Genomic DNA, 19,649 nt, shown 5'->3' on the forward strand with positions numbered 1-19,649 from the left:
CCCTTCTATCTTTTTTTGGTTTCATTTGAGTCTTTCTGTCATCTTGAGGTTGCCAGGCAAGCAGCAGAGACTCTGTGCTGGCTGTTTCCTTCTGTTTTCAGTCTGTATGCTCAGGTAAGATAAGGTTCCTGTGTGAGAGTGGTGTCAATCTTTACATCTAATGCTCAGCAAGAAAGCAAATAAGAGTATTTCCTTAGATGGTGAACTATTTCTTTAAAGCAATTAAATCCACATTCATCATCACGACACTGTCAAAAGTCATAAAACAATAAAGTCTTTGTGGCAAACGCCTAAACTCACCAACTGATCAATCACTTCAAGGCTCAGAGGCTGTTCAAAGGAAACCAGAAAATATGAAAACGATTCATACGAAAAAAAAAAATCTACCATGAATGTGAAGCACGATTTGAGGAGGTGTGAGTGGGTGGATTTGTCCTTTCAGAGGAACAGAAGGATTTGCTGCCAAAGTAACCTGAGGAGCAGAACATGAAGGATCATCCACACACTCCCCTGACATGGATCACTGACTTCTTCTATGAACTTTGTGTGAATCGATAAAAAAGGTTCACAACACACGAGCGCGGCACAAATGAAACGAGCTCACCGTGGCCGTTTCTACGAATTTTAACATGTGTTGATAAAATGCATTCATACAATTGTCAGTAGCAATATGCCTTAAATTCAAAGGATGTACTGTCTGTCGTGATAGAAGTCTTAGCACTCAAACCCTCAAAATACTGAGGACATTTACAGCAGCACCGAGGTAATGAGCTCCCTGAAAAGTCATTTTTAAGTTGTCAAGAACGCATCTCCTTTCCTTTTTCATATTTAAAACCTTTTTCAGTATGTCGTGTTACCCTGAGTGAACACTCAACACCCTTCGATGATCAGGGTAAGGAGTCCTGACTTTACAGAAATGACAGCCAATGTGTTGCTTTCTCTGCTTTTTACCTGAATAATATGATTAATTATACTGCTGAGGGGACGACACATCCAAAAATTATAGTAAAATAAAATAACAGGAGAGTGTTAAAGGGATAGTTCTGTTTTTTTTGTGTGGTTGTATGAGGTATTTATCCACAGGCAGTGTTTTTCCTATAGCAGATGGCGGTTGACACGCCCACAGTTTGGAGAAGCAGCAGGAGCACCGGTGTAGGAAGCTAAACAATGTACTGCTGTGGACAGGATCAACAGCAAAACATTTCAGTTTAAGCCTATGCTATTTTTAGGTATTTTCACCGCTTTATCTTGCTGTATGACAGCCTCTTCTGACAGGAAACCACTGTTCTATAAACCAAATATTGCTCTCTCCAAAGCCGCCTTTGGCAAAAACAGTAATTTTACCCCACAGGACACAGGAGTTGCTGGTCTACTGCTGCCTCAATCTGTCAAATTTGTTGGTGTTTGTGCGACTTCAGTGAATCTGAACCAGCTCTTTAAAACACTGAAGTCAAACAATAACACATATGAACTAACCAGTCTGTACTGGATGAGACAAAATGAGTCTGAAAGAGTCTGGTGCCTTTGAAGAGGGCTTTTATACTGAATTATTCAGTACAGAAGCTTGACCTCCAAAAAGATATTGCTTTTATACAACACTTTTACAAGCTGCATTTATTAGTTAACAATAATAATCGACAACAGCTTATGATTTATTTGTTTACTTACTCCGCCAACACAAATAGCCTTGGAATGAAACAGGACTATTGCCAAGCAAAACAAATATTTTCCTGCACGCAGCCATTAGCTTGCGAGCTACTCTGTGCAGGGTGACATTTTATCGCAGCAGAGCTCTCCTTCAGTTGTCTGGACGAATCCATGAAACTGCCTCAAGACCGTATTCAGTTTGCTCTTCTTAATGGACTGAAAATGTCCAGGTTTATATTTTTCAGACGTGGGACAAACAGCGGATGGACCCAGACCGCTTGAAAAGTTTGGAATCAGTCTGCTTCCAAGTGGACGCTGGTGATGTGATTTTATGAAAGCGGACAGGTGACTTTGGCAGGATTTCAAAAGCTGAATCCATCTGCTGACCATGAAATATGTTCAGGAAGTGATTAGCAGATTGAAAACTGTTAAAACTGCTGCGCTTGTGTCCAACTCTGCGTCAGACTAAAAAATGTATAACTGCGTAATAACAGTAATAAGCCCCAAATCATGTCTCCTCCTGTCTCTGTTAGTTATTGTAAAGTTTATGCAGGTTATTAGAACAGTGTAAAGTGGAGTGAGAGTTAAAAGTTTCAGTGATGTTGTACTCTGTATCAGCTCTCATGGAAAGTCTCTCGTCCAATCAAATTACTTGATTAGAACTAAATGCTTCAGTTTTCTGTCATTAAGTTACGGTCTGATGGCATACAGCTGTGAAAATATTTTAAATATAGTGTACACTTAAACTGATATTGATTTTTTAGGTGGTTAAAATACATTTTGCTGCTGACCCGTCCACAGCAGGACATTGCTTAGCTGGATAAGTACCTCACACAACCACACTTCAAAAAGTCTGAACTATCCCTTTAACATGACTGACAATTTAACTTGTGTAGTGAACGTTCTCTGCTTCTGTGGAAAGACTAAAGTTTATCTTGTACTCCTGCCACGACAACAAATATTCCCTCAGTTTCTTGTTCAAATATCTTCTTGTTTTAACAAGATTGCATACTTGATAAAAACAGCATACTTTTCATGCAACAGTAAAATGTTTTGTTATTGGCACATACCAAATCACCATTACTTTTCTTTATATAATAAGCAAATACATTTATCTTGTTACATGAAGAGCTCTCTCAATATTACACAACATATCCTTTTAAAACAAGAAACCTCTACATGTTAAAATGAGTATAAGCTTATATGGTGCTGGGTGTTGGATACTGCTGCTTTTTAAACCTTTGCTACGCACATTGAAGTTTGTAACATACAAACTTGTCATTTTAAAAACAAAAAAAGTCTCACTTTCGTGAGATAAGTTGGTATGATGCACGTTCTTTACACATTTTATGTGATAAAAGAAAATTTCCTGATATCACAAAATAAAGTCATAAATTATTAAAATAATGTGGTACACAGTAATGATGAGAAATGTCCCTTTATACCATGACTTGGATCTCTTTAAAATAACTTTTACTCTGGGTTATTACAAGAAAGTGATCAAATGTTTCTGTCATGATGACAGTCATACTGTCTCATTTCCTTCCTTTCTACTACTTGAAATACTCAATATGATATTTGCTTGGATTGATCAATAATATTAGAGTCTTTATTTTTTTTAACTGAGTAAAGTTTGCTTAAAAACAATGTATGTATAATGTTTAATAGTAGAAAAAATTTCAGTGAAGCATTTCCAGATTGTGTCTTGATAATATTGAACATTAGTTATTATCCTTGTGTCAAGTTACGTGATAAAGTTGTTTTTTTGTTCTGAAAGACAGCAGGGTGGCTTAAATTTGAGTGATATTGTCCTTTAAGCTACTGCTGTTTGGTTACTGACTGTGCCTACTGTATGCCATATCCACGTTTTATGTGGAAACCTTTCTAATAAAGTGTGTCATCGATCTGAATGTTCCTTCAGTGGCCTTCAGCTGAAATAGAATCAGCTCGGTTTGAGGTCGGTGTGGTCGAACCATCTCGTCTTTTATCCTGAGATAACTTCGTGTGCTACAGCAGCTCATGCTGAACAAACACACTGGATACCAGGTGTGATTTTAGATATCGTTCACTGAAAACAAAATGACTGTGCCACAGCTCACTGCTGAATTTAATATCCTTTTAAAATCCTTTTTATGCATAGACGGCTTAAGAGACAATGGGCCCTTGAGCACAAGCATTAACCCCCCCCCCCCCCCTCCTCCTCCTCCTACGTAGGAACAAGACATCCAGGCACAAAACGTGAGGCTGCTGTGTCGTTTGTAGTTATTTTGCGTTGCTTTGTGGTCATTGTGCATTTCTCTGTAGTTGTTTTGAGTGTCTTTGGAGGCGTTTTGCATCTTTTTGTAATAGTTGCAATTTATCTTTGTCATTTTGTGTCTCTTTGTGGCTGTTCTGCAGCTCCGTGTTCTCTAGTTTGTGCTTCTGTAGTTGTCATGTGTCTGTTTATGTTTTGAGTTCCTTTGAGGTCATTTTGTGTCTCCTTCTGTCTCTGTATAGTTGTTTTGTAGCTCTTAAGTCATTTCGTGTTTGTTTTGAGTTTGTAGTTGTTTTGTCTCTAATCATTTTTCACCTCGTTGTTGCTTTGTGCCTCTTTGTAGTTGTTCTGCATGTTTTTGTCGTCATTATGTGTCTTTGTTGTCATTTAGCATATCTTTGTAATCACTTGCCATCATCTTACCATTTTGTGTCTCTTTATAGTTGTTTTGTATCGGTTGTCATTTTGCATCTCTTTGTGGTTGTTTTGTGTTTGCAGTTGTCTCTTTGCATCTCTTTGTAGCCATTTTGCATCTCTTTTTAATCTTCATATAGTTGTTTTGTATCTCTTTTCTTGTCGCTTTGTGTTTCAGTTTGTTGCTGTTGTTGGTTGAAAAGTGCAGCTGAACTTATAAATATTTAGTTCAACCTGGAGATGAAGAGAAGCTGTCTGTTTATAAAAGATTCCTGCCACAGCAGATCCACAGTGACAATCGGCATAAATACTAAAAACTACAGCACGAAATTCACATCAAGGCCACCCATGGGGCCCCTGACCCTTTGGGCCTGTGCTCAGTAAACCAATTTAGCAATCTATTCATGCATTTAAGAAGCCATGTATTGCAGGATTTCTGTCTCCCTGAGGGAAAACTAGAGATACAGTTAAGTACAAAAGACCAAAATTAAAGCTTTGGAGATAAAATGGGATTAATGAAGCAGGGAATCTTTCTACCACCAAATGAGAAAAATACACCATGAATCGGCACCCAGCTGAGATGTGCAAATTGGACATTATGGTCTGCACAGCCTCCTTCCCACTCAACATCTTTTTTCCCTCCAGTCTGTAGTTCTGCTGTTGTAGTTCTGCTACCAGCAAGTCAGTGGGACTCTGAAACAGCCAGCTGCTCGCTAGTCACAGCTGTGGTTTTTTGTTCCAAAAAGCTCTGATGCCAAAAAACAGTGAATTTCTAATGTGACCAAACAATTTCAACAGGTCAAAACAACAAAACGTTTTCAACAGTTCCAGAGGAAACAACACAGTATCAGTACTTTATGCCACAACCATTTACATTTTGCTTAGCTTTAAGGAACTACAACTACATGGTTAAGTTGATGAAACGGTCTCACTGCAACATTTATGTTCTAGCTGTTCAGGAGCTTTTGATCACTCGATGTTCCCCAACAGATGGAGTTTGCACAGTTGTCACAGAATTGTAGATGCTCAATCTATCTTTTTTTAGCACTGTGTATTTCTAGTCCATGTTGGCTTAAAACAATACTTCTCTTTGATGCTCATCTGCTCTCTGGTGATTTTAGTAGCTAACAAAACTAAATGTCAACAGCCTTGCTGCTTTGTGCTAAATGCTAATGTCAGCATGCTAACATGCTCACAATGATAATGCTAACATGCTGATCAACATCAGCATCACTAGAGTGACTCAAATACAAGTTTGGATGAATGCTTCACGGTCAACCCAATCCAAACTGGATGCACCTTCCTGAAGCACAACCAGAAAATGATGTAGAAACTCAAACTCAGTGAAGTCAAACAACATGGATAAACCTATGAAGATATTAAAAAAGTGTAAGAAAAGTAAATGATAGAGAAACAGTGGGAAGGATTTGATTTAAGCAATTAAGTTGCTTCAAGAAGCAGACAAATACCGCCATGAAAAGGAAACTGACACTTTCGTTGCAGCAGGTGACTGCAAACAAAATGTGATAAAAATATATATATATATATACATATATATATATATATATATTTGTGGTTACAGGGGCGTCAGCAGCACCCTATAAACACACATTTTTTCCAGGAGGGAGAGGTGAAAATTGGAGTGAGGTGTGAGAGCTGGGTGGAAATAACTCAAGCAGGTGCTGAATTTGATCACATTCGTAATGATTTGCAAAAATACAAGACAACATCAGGCTTGTTGAGCTCACAGTGAGAAGTGATTCACTATTTCTCATTTGGAAAAACTCATGAATACAGTTGACACTCATTCACTCAGTGTAAGTAAAGTAAAAGATGTCTTGAGGGAGGTACAATTCAGCAAACTAATTTTATGTTCATATGTTTTTGATGTACCGACTACAACATAACTCTGGATGAGGTGTTTTCATGCCACCGTACGCTGGACTGGGTTGAACCAGCTATTTGTAAATCCATGACTAAATTTGTGTCCCTCCTAAATTCTTTATAACTACCAGTTCAGATTTACTTCATCGGGTTGCACCATTAAAACTTAAACAAATGTCTCAGCCAATAAAGACTCAAGCTGTGGTGTAGTGTCATTTATTCAAATACTGTACTTTAAACAAATATGAGGTACTTGAGTCTTTTCTTTTTGTGCCACTTTCTATTTCTACTCAAACACATTTCAGAGGGAAATACCGTACTTTTTACTCCACTACATTCATCTGACAGCTTTAGTTACTTTACAAATAAAGATTTGTAGACACATTGTACGCAGCGCGGGCTGTAACTGTAGTAGATGCACGCTTCCTTCAGCGCGATGATACAGTTGGCAGGTGCAGCTCAGTAGAAAGAAAGGAGTGTATGTTTTCTGGCACTTTGAGCAGCACAAGCTGAGAGAAGACAGACATCTCTGCAGCCGATATCTCCAAAACTCTAGATGGATAAATAGCAAAAGTAAGCGGGAAAATATTTATTTTTGATTTGGGGGTGAAGTGTTCCTTTAAGTTTTGTTTATGTATACAGTATATGTAAATACAGGGAGAACACAGACAAATACATCTGAGTGTGTCGTAATGATGCAGTTTAAAGTGAAAGTGGAATATCTGATGATGCTTCAGACATCAGTTTTAAATTGCTCTGATTCAGTTTTTTTTTTAAACATATTGAGAGATTACCTTAATCTGACACAGAGTAAAATTCCTAACTCTGTTTTAGCATCAAGAATCAGTACAAAACATCAACCACCTCAAGAACCACTCCGACAGCAAGCTTTATCACACTACAGGTTGTCCTCTGCCTCCCTCTGCTGGATAAAAAAAAAATACAGTCAACTTTAATGGGAAGGTACCACTGGACGAGTCTGGTTCTCTTGTTCTCACCAAATCCCATGAAAACACCGACAATAAAAAAAGCCTCACGGAGCTCCGTTGATGTCCAAAAAACATAAAAACACACCAGCGAGCCACACTGTCTGACATGTTTCTTCATCACCATGAACACACACACACACACACACACACACACACACACACACACACACACACACACACACACACACACACACACACACACACACACACACACACACACACACACACACACACACACACACACACAGCAATTTATTTTGACTCAAGCCCACACACCCCGTCCTGCTGCCCCAAATACTAGAGCCCCAAATGTAGATTTATCCACCAGTGAAAATAGAAAAAGAATATTTAGATGTTTTTTTTCATTTTAATTATTTATAGACCCAAAAACTCCTGATTCAGAGTAACTGAAGCCCCCCCCACACACACACACAGTGCACTGCTTCTTCCCTTCTTGAAACTAAACTATATGTATATAAAGGCACCAAAACAAGTGAAGCACCTCACTTGTAAATTTAAACTATTTACATTTACATAATTTGCTTGTTGTGGCTCTAAATTACACATAAAATTGCATATTCTCATTTTCAGGATTTCACTGGCTATATGAAGTGCTAGTCAAACACAATCTGTTCCAACTGGCTCTGTCTTCACTTGAGAAAAGGGGGGACAGGCATTTCCTTTCAACACAAAACACTGCTGCCTATAGCAGGCCGTGGACAGGACATAAACATCCCTACTGGTTCCAGTGAGGCGTCAAGCTAAAGGTCAGCATGCAGCTGCCATTTTGATAACAAGATATTTCTAATATTTACATGCTAACGGATAAAAAGTGGAAGATTGGTGTATTTGAAATGACGTAACAGCAGTTAGTTGGTATATATGAATGTAATAATGTGTATTGGACTAAATATTTTACTGGACTGGATCAACTGGACCTTTGTCGACGTAACAAGACCGTTTTTGTCTCACTTTTTTTCAATCAGTGGAGTAATGTGAGGCTTCAAAGCTGAATTGCCTGAATTTTGTAACTGTTGGTGGCGTTTAATGTACCTGTTAATGTGTGTGAATGTGTATCTTTGAATGGTTTGCATCAATCAAAACACAAGAATTTTTACTTTCCAAAGATGTATTGCATGAGAACCAATGTTAAACATAGCAGTTATGTTCTTAAAGATCCAGGTACTGTTGGATGTGGGCCGTCGCACCACTGACATTCAGCGTGAAACGTGAACATGTTTTACAACATAAAGCTGAAACTGATGAAGACAATCAACTGCTCTCTGTCCTGCTTTGCTTTTTATGCATATGAGAGTCTGTCCTGAAAAGCTAAAAAAAACATTTGTAATTCCCTGTATTTCCTTTGCCTTAAATATTTTATTTTTTATGTCTTTTAATGCCACTAAACCAGTGTTTTTCAGTGATTTCAGTGGGATTAAATGATCAATTCTTCATACAAACAAAGGCCACTATCAAGGTCATTGCACTTCTCAAGCTAAATTTTGTCATATTTTAAGAAGTTAGAGGCTAATAAATAAAATATATTATTGTACATCTTTCTTATTAAATCAACATGATCAAACAGAAAATTCTGCATCTATTTTTGACATTTTTAAAACTTTTTGTTGTGACAAAAAGCACCTGGTTTGATCTTTCCAGCACTTTATCAGTGTGTCACTTACCTGCATTTTAGTGGCATTTGACTGAAAAACATTTCTATTATACGGCATTTCCAGTGAAGCGGTTCTGTATTTGGCAGTCAATAAGTTTCCATTGATATAACCAGTACTCCAAGTATTACAAGATAAACCTCAGTAAAAACCGTGTGCACAAAAGTCATCTGGATTGAGTCTCGCAGTGTTGGTAATTTCGTTACCGAGTGCAGTGTAATAAGTTCAAACCTCCAGCTTGATGCAGAGAAACGGTCACTCTTCTGTCTTTGTTGCAGCCTGCAGATAAAAGACCACACAATAAGATAAGTAAACTTATCTCATACTTCTGTTTGTGGGAATAACTTTGCAAGAAATCACTATTATATGATTGAATGCATCAATAATTTATCACAAAAACCCCTCTGTGCTTGTAGTCACACTGTTTCAGTTTTGACTTCTGAGACGTTTGCTGCACTCATGGCACAATGCAAGTAAGACGAAATTATACCTAAACCCTTTGGTCTTTAGCTGCACAAACTGATACTTTTATATTTACTGTGGATTAAAAGGTTCTTTGTAATGTGAAAGGGGTCACAGTAATCTGCAAAAAAGTTTTAAGAAAATGTTAACTACCCAAATGTCTCATGTGAACTCTGGTGTAGATGGACTATAACGTACACACTCACTTTCTCAGCACCGGCCGCCATCAGAGCTTCCAGTTCCTGAGTCCAGCCGAGGGCGTCAACCAGGGCCTGCACACCGCTGACCACGTCACCCAGCTGCACGATGTCTTGAGGCCGGCGGCGCCAGGCGAACGGCCCCACCAGGTCCCTGTTGATGAGCAGGCGGGGGACGGAGGGGCGCACGGCTCCTGCCAGACTGGCAAAGGGCTCCACCTGCAGGGCAAACAGCAGACAACAGCTGTTTGTTGTTGTAAGGTGCTAAACAAATAAACTAGACTTTTTATAAGATTACAGACACAGACAGGAAACAAATGGAGAAAAAGAAAGACGTATTGTTCCAGCTGGAGAAAATATCAAAATAAAGGGACGTGACGTGGTTTGAAGCCGGTGGCGCTCACCTCCAGCGAGGTGCCCATGATGATCAGGAGATCTGCTAGTGGGAAGTCTGCCAGGTACTTGAAGAAGTGATGTGGAAGTTCTTCCCCAAAAAACACGATGTCAGGCTTCACCACACCCTTACAGGTGGGACACTTCGGGACCGTCCCGCTCATCACATCTGGCTGATGAAAAAATACACAGTCACTTAAAATGACCAGAGGCTGAAGTGATACCCAAACTTTTATTTGGGTTTTAATCACAAAATGAAACAGAATACTTTAACTGTATAAAATGAAGGAAAGAAACCAAATACTCATATCTAGCAGTTGTCAACACCGAATGTTTGTCATTTATATTTCATTTATGACCAAAATGGTTTACTGTCTCATCAATATCATCACATCATTGTTTTCTGTCAACAGACTGACCAGTTAATTGTTTCATCACCAATTCAGGCTACATCAACTATGAACCTGTTTTACAACATAAACTGGCTGCTCTAACTAAGACGTCATTCACCTCCATCTTCATCCGTCTGACGTAATATCTTCAAAATTCTTTCAAAAGATAAAAAAAAATAAAACCTTTGTTGAATGAACGAATAATAGTTTTAATACAAATACAAACAAAACTATTTAATAATTGAGTCAGAAATATAAGGATGTCAGCTCAACAGCTGTGTAGCAGAAGCTACAACTGGACCAATGCTGGGATCAAAAATACAACTTAAAATGACAGATACAACTGTTTCTTTAAAGATTCAGAAGTTACATTGACATAATAACTGTAACAATCCTATCTGATCTGATGTAAAACCTGTTTCAGAAAGTAGAAGTATTGCTAAAAGGACAGCTACCTTAAGTTTTATATATTTAAAATGATTGAAAAGATATTTAAAATCTTCAAATTAGAGGAAGTTTTCACTTTGAGGAAAGTAATTAAAGAGATAGTTGAGGGTTGTTGTTTTTTTTAAGGTGAGTCTGTATGAGGTATTTTTCTATAGTCAGGGTATTACCTACACTAGATGACGGTCAGCACACCCCTGGTTTGGAGAGGCAGCAGGAGTATAGGTGAAAAAAGTTGAGTAAGCTGTGGCAAGTCTGAACTTACCCTTTAAAACACAGACGTCACTCAATAACCCAAACAACCTAACTGATCGAGGCAACAGCAGACGAGCAACTCGTGTGTTCTGTGAGGTAAAATGCAATGTTTTTGCCAATGGAGTCTGGTGTCTTTGCAGAGAGCAATATTTGGCTTATATATATATATAAAGGCTGAAGAAAAGGCTGCCTAATGTCAAGGTTAAGTGATGGAAATATTATAAATATAAATATAGCTTCCACTTAAACTGATATTCATTTGTTTTTAGGTGTCTAAAATACATTTTGTTGTTGACCCTGTCCACAGCAGTACAGTGAAGTACCTCATGCAACCCTCTTCAAAAAATCTGAACTATGGTTTTAAGTATGCAGTAAAGTCCTTGATACTATAAAGTTTTATTGACTTGTGGGTCTGTAAAGTACACAGGTAATCAACTGTGTGAATGTGAGAAATTCTGTTATGTCTTCACAGGAGAACTAACAAACGGCTAAAATGGAACAACAACTCACTCGTAGCTCCTCTCCTTCATATTTCCTCCGGCAGACGGTGCAGGTGGCTGTGGCAAACGTACCGTGGGCCTCCACCAACATCTCAGGAGGAATCCCTGCCACTTCATACAGACACAGACGTAAACACTGTATGATGATACCGATTGTCAAGCAATTTCTTATCATATCAAAAAATACCAAGGAATCATATAAATACATACATCTCTCCAGCCCATCGATGTTCTGTGTGTACATCCTGAGCAGCTGATCCTTCTTATGAAGCAGTCGGACAAAATAATGGGTCAGATTGGGCTGATAGTTCCCAGGATACAACTCTTTAGCCAGGGCGAAAAAGGGATTAGGGTTGTGATGGAAGAAGTTGATCTCGAATATGGCCTCGGCATAAGGCAGGTTATACTGCTGCAGGTTGTCATAGAGACCGCTGCCTGGAGACCTGCGAGGGGAAAACGTGCTGATAGACCCCAGGAATACACCTGATATTTACAGGAGGTTTATAGAAATACTAGAAACCATATCTAACCTTTTTACCTGAAATCTGGGATGCCACTCGGTGTGCTGATCCCAGCTCCGGCCATTACCACCACTCTCTTAAACTGCCGCTCTCTGATGTTCTTGGCGATGTCCTCCAGGGTCTGCTGCTCCACGTCTGCACCGCCACCGCCACGGGAGAAAAACCCTCGAGTACCATTCCAGCAGGGAGAGTTTGTCCATCTGTGAAGAAGCAAAACAGGGATGAAGACGTTTCTGATCAAGAATGTGTTTATCTGCACAGAGATGCAGATAAATATGAGTGTTAGCAGAAAGAACACAGTCAGTGATGGGCAGTTTGCAGCAAATCTGCGCCATGCAGGATCACCTGAACCTCTGTTATCCCATTACTAAACTTAATTTTTTACATAACTTCCAAGTTACATAAAACAATTTTCATCTAACCAAGCAAAATCACAAATCTGTATCTCAGAAATGATCTTAGGGTTGGTGAAGACCATTTTTTAAAAACATTTTAAAGTCATATTTTTCAGCAAAAAAGCCAAATATCTGATTGTTCCACCAACAATATGATGCATTTCCTCATCACACATTGCAATCAATTGAATATATTTGGGTTTTGGACTGTTGGTCAGTCAAAACAAAACATTTGAAGTGTGTGATGAAATGTGATGGATCTGACTATCTGAATGTCTGACTTTTTCCATTTTTAAGCTAAAAGAAAAGCAGAATGACAAGATGTCAGTGTCTGTTTAGGAACAGTACTCGTGCCCCTGATGGTGAAATACCTGCACAGAGCTGCTGCACCTGGAGCTGCTGGACACAAACTCCTTAGACTCAGGCCTATAAAAAACAAGGCATATGACACAATTAGTCCCAAAATAGTTTTTTCTCAGTAATTCTTCTTTATTACAGCTCTCAAATATTTACTTACCGTTTGCAGAGAGCGTCCTGCTTGTTCTCCAACACAGACTGCGGTACAAACAACAAAGTCTTGCAGGTGACATTAATGAGCAGCTCACTAAAGGAGCCATAACACAGCTGTAACTGCAAACTAAACTAACGCTATCTGCAGATATTTACTGCATGACTCGAACCGTTACACCCAGCAGATTCCTGAACACGGACACGAGCTGTTAGCACATTTTCTGCACCTAAAATCTGATAAAATAGGTAACTAACAACTGTCTGCTTGCTGCTGTCGTCCTTTGACCTCCTTATGACGCGTCACGGACTACCGTAATGTACGATATAGCCTAAATTTAGAGCTAAAGTTAATTGTAAATAGTTTTATGTAACTATACACAGAACAGTTCGGCCGTTAGATACCAAGCTTGGTCGTCTATTTTGTTTAATTATCCGTCGTTTATTAATGAAAAACGACCCACGGGGCAGTAAAAATAAAGCGAAATCAACTTTACAGATTTTAGTTTTTAGCTAACGTTTGGTAGCTTTAGAAACGCCTCCTTTATTTCGGTCGTGTCTAGAAGGAAACCCCAGACCTGCGAAAGATCTCGCGATAATAAGAATTTTAACAGATACCACGACATTTCTGTGTTTTCTGCAATTAAACTTATCAATTTTATAACCACAACTGTCACATTATGAAACGCAATTTATTAATTCACACAATGTGTACAATAAAGAAACACCGTGAGAAAATCTCGCGAGAGTTCCACAAATCAAGGGTTCCCTTCTAGGCACGACCATTTATTTCCCAACATTCTTTGCGCCCAGCAGCGGAGCAAACCCACAACACGGCAGGCTACTTGACGTTAGCTGAAAATTTAACAACACTCATCAGTTCTGAATAAGATTTGGCATCAGTTGTCGCCACGATGAAAGATGTTACCGGGTACCTCAAACAACAGCAGAGCAACAGCTCCACGCCGGAGATGGCGGCGGAGTGGCACACGTTGGAGGAATTTTACAACAAAAGGTAAAAAACAAAACGTACAAGTCAGCTACTCTGCTAACGCTAGGCTAGGTAACGTTAGCTAGCTCATTCATTGGCAATGCTCGCTGAGTCATGCACGGAGCTAGCATTAGCTGAGGTTCGAGTAATGTTAGCTGCAAGTGTCTTCTGACAGATCAGTGCAGAAACTCAGCTTCAAATATTATTTAAAACATATAAATCATACAAATCAAGAAAATTCAGCGTAATGATTTACGCTTTGAAATCAGCAGTAGAATTTAGGCCAGTTTATCAATCTGTAACAAGTTTTCCTAGCTGTTTGCTAACGAGGATGCTATGGGTGAATCAGTGTGCAGAGGAAGAATCATACGAATAGTTTAGTTGAATTTTTTGTAACTACGCATAATTATTAAGGGTAAAACTGGAAGTAACTCTTACAAGAGTAACACACAAATGCCCATCATTTGTTGGCTGAGATCAAAATATAAGATGCTTCCTTGGCTTGACAAACAGCCTAGACACCCAGAGTATTCAGTATACAGAGGTTTGACACATTAACATGTGCTCTTTTGAGAATAAACACTTCCTAATAAAACGATTGTTCCCCCTTTTGACCTCTATGAGTTTTGTTTTATAACACTGTGAAGTGGTCAGTCAGGTTTTATCATCTGTTAATATCTGACTGTATCATCATCAGTGACTCACCAATCATCACTATCAAACTGGTCAAGATATGCCAAGTTATTTTCACCTGTATCTGAAAGTGAAGTGCTTGTTAGTTGATTTCTTGGCCAGAACTACAGTGTTTATGTGAAACAATTTGTTTCTTTTCATGATATAGTTATTGTCAGACAGCTGTAGTGACACAGTGAAATTTGGATGAACTGGTGACTTTAACAGACACTGTGTGTTTTTTGATGGACAGGTTGTGGCATCAGTTGACTCTGAAGCTGACAGACTTTGTTAAAGATCCTTGCTTCAAAACAGGAGATGGCCTCATACAGGTAACTGCATTATCATAACATAACCAGCTTTAATTATATGCATAGTTTAGTATGTGTTGTCAAAATTTTGTTGCGTGTCTTAACTTGCCTATCATATGCATGAATTTTAGGTAACTTTTTTTAGGAGAGTTTATAAAATCTGTGTATCTAAGTTTCTTTGAGGACTGAACTGCGTTTCTTAATCCAGTCAAAACAGAAACTGGCTATGTACCTCATATTGTCACTATAGAGAATTCGTTTCCAGTGAGATGAAAACTGCATATTTTGATGTTTTCTGTGATTTAACTTTTCCTTCTTTTTTTTCTTTAAGCTTTATGACAATTTCCTCAGTGACTTTGAACACAGGTGAGAGAAGTCAACCCACGTAACACCCGGCAGTTTAGTACATTCTGCTTGTTTTCTTGTTCTGATAATAATTAATTATTTTTGCTTCCTTATCAGAATCAACCCATTGTCTCTCATGGAGATTATACTGTACGTTGCCAGACAGATGCAAGGTAAGAACATCATGATGCACCAGGGGATATATCTGGGTAGAATACACTTTTTTCGTATTTTATAGTATTTACAAAAAATTGTGTGTTTCTAGATCCTAAAGAAGCCATCACTTTTCTTGAGAAGACCAAGGAAAAGGTACGCTGACTGATACCAACATCATTGTTGCCAATTTATTGAGCATCAAAGCTAAAGCAGTCTGAAATAACAGTCCCACAATAAATTGTACCTTTAGAGATGGTTACAGTGTTTTAATTAGAGAGATATTGAAATGATTCTGTGGTTATTTTTAAAGCTTTAATTCAGGTGCTGTTAAATGGTGTTACAGTGAAAGGTGTCTTCAGTACTTCAACCTCCCCATTTATATCAATCAGAGTAGGCATAATAATGAAGGCAATCGTGAAGGGATTTTTTTGCTGTTGTATTAGATTAGTTAGGCAGATGTATCTAATAAAATGGCAGCTGAGAGTGAATGATGGATTTTATAAACTGTATTTATGATCAAACTTTGATATGTCTCTGTGTGGTTCAGGTGAAAAGCTGCGACGAAGCCGTCATTCTCTGCAAGACGTCAATCGGCAGTCTGAAACTGGAGATCAATGATCTTCCTGCCACAAAGGTAAAAACTCCCGAAGTCACTCCAAGCTGCTGATGTAAGAAAATGTATCTCACACTATCTGAACCTCAAGCTGCTGGTAATGTTCACACATGACGTGTTGGTAAGGCAGCGTGACAAACACCAGCAGCTGTGTAAGAGAACAACAACGGTTCACTCCATCTTACACATAAGTGTGTTATTACTAGTAAACACACAGACTTGGCAGTGCAGCAGCTCTTTTTATCTTTTTTTTTAATCTCTTTTTGTCTTCACTATCCATCAATTAAGAAATGGGATAAAAACGTGACCTTCATAACTTCAAATCCTGGTTCATAATAATCAAATTTACACATTCGAAAAAATTATAAGGAAGGAAGGAAATATTTAAAAGCCTTCATTGTAGTGGCTACATCATTTTAAAAAAGCCAACGTTTCAACCACTAAAGGACTTTATGTTCTTCCTTCCTTCACCTTAATCCTGACCTGAGAGAAAAAGTCAGATAGGTGCGTCCCTAATTATAAAATCCTGTATGGTATCACTGACCTGCCAGATGATGACATTTCTACCTCATTAAAGTAGAAGTTTGATGCTCTGACCTCGTTTGAACATTGTGACATGTTGCATCTTTGTGTGTTCGCTTCCAGAAAATCATCGAAGAGGTCGAGGAAATGTTGAATAACTTGCCCGGGGTGACGTCGGTCCACGGCCGGTTTTATGACCTCTCTAGTAAATATTATCGCATCATTGGGAACCATGCCGCCTACTACAAGGACGCTCTGCGCTACCTGGGATGTGTGGACATCAAAGACCTTCCAGGTGAGCAAAAGCATGATGGGAAACAAACACTTTATTAGAGGCAGGTGGAAGAGAGAATCATTCATAATAATGACTGAAAGATCTAATGTTGTTGTTGTTGTTGTTTACTCCACAGAGACAGAGAAGCAGGAGAGGGCGTTCACACTGGGCCTGGCTGGACTCTTAGGAGAAGGAGTTTACAACTTTGGAGAGCTGGTGAGGTTTTCACTGAACATTCAACACTGTGGTCATCGTGTTGTTTATCCTGGCTGAAACTTGTTGACAGTGACCATGTTTGTTGTGTCTTTGCAGCTGATGCATCCCGTGCTGGAGTCTCTGAGGAACACAGACAAACAGTGGCTCATCGATACACTTTATGCCTTTAATGGAGGCAACGTGGAGAAATTCCAGAGCTTCAAATCTGCCTGGGGCCAACAGGTGATTAACATTTGTATAACAGATCAACATGAGATGTTAAAGTTTGGACAGGTAAACTTTGATCAGCATGGAAGGACTCAAAAGATGGTGTCCAGTGAGGTCAAGACCACCAGTTTGATAATATGTTCATTTGTTGTGACCATTTTCCTTTAATTTGTCGTCCAACTCCATGTTGATGTGATCAGCCTCTGTCACTGGATATCTATTGGTTCAGTAGCAGCTCTGATCAAGGGAAGAAAAAGGGAGTATTGCCCTAAACTGATCCTTAGTCATGATAAATATAGAAATAAGATATTAAAAATTCCTACTTTCTGTTTATGTGGCTGTGAGTCATGAGCAAAACTTCAGCCCTAAGATCAGAATATCTGGAACCTTGTCAGAAGATTGACACTTGTGTATGATCACTGTTATTTGGCAAATGTCTGATTGACTTTTCTCTTTTGTTGTAGCCTGATCTTGCAACACATGAAGCTAAACTGATGCAGAAGATCCAGCTGCTGTGTGTGATGGAGGTGAGACTCCAAACAGGAACTTAAACGGCTAACGGCTCAGTCATACCAGCTTTGAAAACGGTGACATTTCAGAGTAAAATCAATCAATTATATTGGAATTATGGCACTCATTTAAGAGGTGAAGTAAATCTGTGCAGAGTTTATGCACAGAATTAATCTTTGGTGATATTTGACATGTAAATCTAAATTTGTAGTTACTGTTGATGGGAGAAGGTTCTGATGTAGTATTTAACATTTAACTCACAGACTGATCAGCTGTTTCCTGATGAGTCCAAAAATGAATAAGGCTGTAATGTTTGCATGTTCACCTGATTAAATTTTATTTAACACAGCTCTGCCAAACTGCTCCACTTTACACACGGAGCACAGATTGCAGTGGTCTGTGAAAGGGCAATCGATAGAAATACATGTCTTTAGTGAGCAGTGTTAGCTTATTGCCTGATTAGCCACCGAGCTAACTAAACCCCAACACGGTCTGTATGTCACTTAAGATTTCAGCAGCTATTTTAAAATGAATCGTATGGATCTCCAGATAATCAATGTCACCATGAAGGAGAAAAAAAAACAAGTAAATAACGTTTTCTTTTTCTTTCAGATGACTTTCACTCGTCCTGCAAACCACAGACAGCTCACCTTCACTGAGATCGCTCAGAGCGCCAAAATCCCCGTTAATGAGGTCAGTTGGATGACAAATGTCTTTAATCAGCTCATCAATAAATGTCAATAAAACCTTTGAACTGCGACCGACTTTGGTAACCAGAGTTTTTTATTTTAACTTGCTGTTTTAAAAGCCTGTACGGAGCAGATCTTCAAGTAGTTTTTACATTTTATCTGTCAGATTTCTTCCAGGTTTGTCAATATGAAAATGACCTGATGAGCTGTAATAGTGTCTGATGCTCTGTTTGTCTCCTGCAGGTGGAGCTGCTGGTGATGAAGGCTCTGTCTGTGGGTCTGATCAAAGGCAACATTGATGAGGTGGACCAGAAGGTGCAGATGACCTGGGTGCAGCCCAGAGTGCTCGACCTGCAGCAGGTTAGTCCAGTATTTTTCTGATCAGGCATCTGACATGGAGTTCATTAAAAAGAATGGAAATTAGACAAATTTTAAACTATACCACTATTATCATTATTCTAATGTGCTTTATGTGTCTATTCTCAGGATTGTTTAAAATATGTAAATATTAATGAGACATGTTTTTGAGATTTATTTGGGGTAAACTGATTGTTATACAATTGAATAATTGAGAAATAATTGTTAGGCGCAGAACAAGTGATCTCTGCATAAAAATGTAAAACAGATCAGAGGTGGATCAGAGGTGAAGTTGTGTCAGCAGTAGTTTAGAGTCGACCTGCTGATTTTACACTCACCTGCTGTTGTTTCCTGTTTCAGATCAAAGGTATGAAGGAGCGTCTGGACTTCTGGTGCGGAGACGTGAAGAACATGGCCATGCTGGTGGAGCAGCAGGCCCACGACATCCTCACCTAAACCAGCTCAGAGCCTTCAGTCCACAGAGGGAAACCTCACCTCCTCTTCTTCACAACCATTTCTGTTTTGTATTGTTTTTCTTTCTATTGTTCTGTTACCGTCGCAGTTTATTACCAATTGTCAATCTGTAAATTACACTTTGGTATTTTACAAATAAATCGGTTGTAACATTATTGTCCTCAACAGATGGACAGAAAATATAATCTAAAACATGAATAATAAAAATGACCAGAAAAATCATCTGTGCCTGTCATGAGTGTTTATGTACCAATGTTGTGTGTTTTATGTCATTTGGTTAAAATCTGTCAGGCTTTCGGCTGTAAATTGTTTTTTTTTATATTTGTTTTACTTAGTTAGCTGAATGATATTCCCCAGGGGAAATAAGCAGCACCTATGTGATCCAGCG

At 38.8% G+C, this 19,649-nt stretch overlaps 2 protein-coding genes across 2 annotated transcripts; one reads left to right on the top strand and one right to left on the bottom strand.

Annotated features, from left to right (window-relative positions):
- Nucleotides 1-8,299: 8,299 nt before the first annotated feature.
- Nucleotides 8,300-13,591, bottom strand: sirt3 (sirtuin 3). The gene is made up of 8 exons (XM_084726616.1): nt 12,935-13,591; nt 12,789-12,843; nt 12,040-12,222; nt 11,712-11,944; nt 11,512-11,612; nt 9,922-10,083; nt 9,527-9,736; nt 8,300-9,137 (listed from the first exon to the last, which is right to left on the bottom strand). The coding sequence occupies exons 1-8, from the start codon at nt 13,032-13,034 to the stop codon at nt 9,114-9,116; spliced, it is 1,068 nt and encodes a 355-aa protein (XP_084582742.1). The 5' UTR covers nt 13,035-13,591; the 3' UTR covers nt 8,300-9,113.
- A 138-nt stretch (nt 13,592-13,729) lies between these two features.
- psmd13 (proteasome 26S subunit, non-ATPase 13) lies at nt 13,730-19,483 on the top strand. The gene is made up of 13 exons (XM_084726489.1): nt 13,730-13,939; nt 14,841-14,919; nt 15,230-15,264; nt 15,361-15,416; nt 15,509-15,552; nt 15,947-16,033; nt 16,658-16,829; nt 16,945-17,024; nt 17,121-17,246; nt 17,696-17,758; nt 18,354-18,434; nt 18,674-18,790; nt 19,148-19,483. Exons 1-13 carry the CDS (start codon nt 13,839-13,841, stop codon nt 19,241-19,243), a joined length of 1,137 nt encoding a protein of 378 aa, XP_084582615.1. The 5' UTR covers nt 13,730-13,838; the 3' UTR covers nt 19,244-19,483.
- The last annotated feature ends 166 nt before the right edge of the window (nt 19,484-19,649 follow it).

This window comes from Lutjanus erythropterus, chromosome 1 (assembly GCF_056507025.1).
Source record: "Lutjanus erythropterus isolate fLutEry1 chromosome 1, fLutEry1.hap2, whole genome shotgun sequence".
NCBI classification, from domain to species: domain Eukaryota; kingdom Metazoa; phylum Chordata; class Actinopteri; order Lutjaniformes; family Lutjanidae; genus Lutjanus; species Lutjanus erythropterus.

Coding starts and splice junctions, on each gene's coding strand:
- sirt3 (XM_084726616.1), bottom strand. CDS start 13,034: ATGGCTCCTTTAGTGAGCTGCTCATTAATGTCACCTGCAAGACTTTGT. Junction 11,945..12,039: donor AGTGGCATCCCAGATTTCAG/GTAAAAAGGTTA, acceptor TTCCCCTCGCAG/GTCTCCAGGCAGCGGTCTCT. Junction 9,737..9,921: donor TCATGGGCACCTCGCTGGAG/GTGAGCGCCACC, acceptor TTTGCCCTGCAG/GTGGAGCCCTTTGCCAGTCT.
- psmd13 (XM_084726489.1), top strand. CDS start 13,839: ATGAAAGATGTTACCGGGTACCTCAAACAACAGCAGAGCAACAGCTCC. Junction 17,759..18,353: donor AGCTGCTGTGTGTGATGGAG/GTGAGACTCCAA, acceptor TTTTTCTTTCAG/ATGACTTTCACTCGTCCTGC. Junction 18,435..18,673: donor CCAAAATCCCCGTTAATGAG/GTCAGTTGGATG, acceptor TGTCTCCTGCAG/GTGGAGCTGCTGGTGATGAA.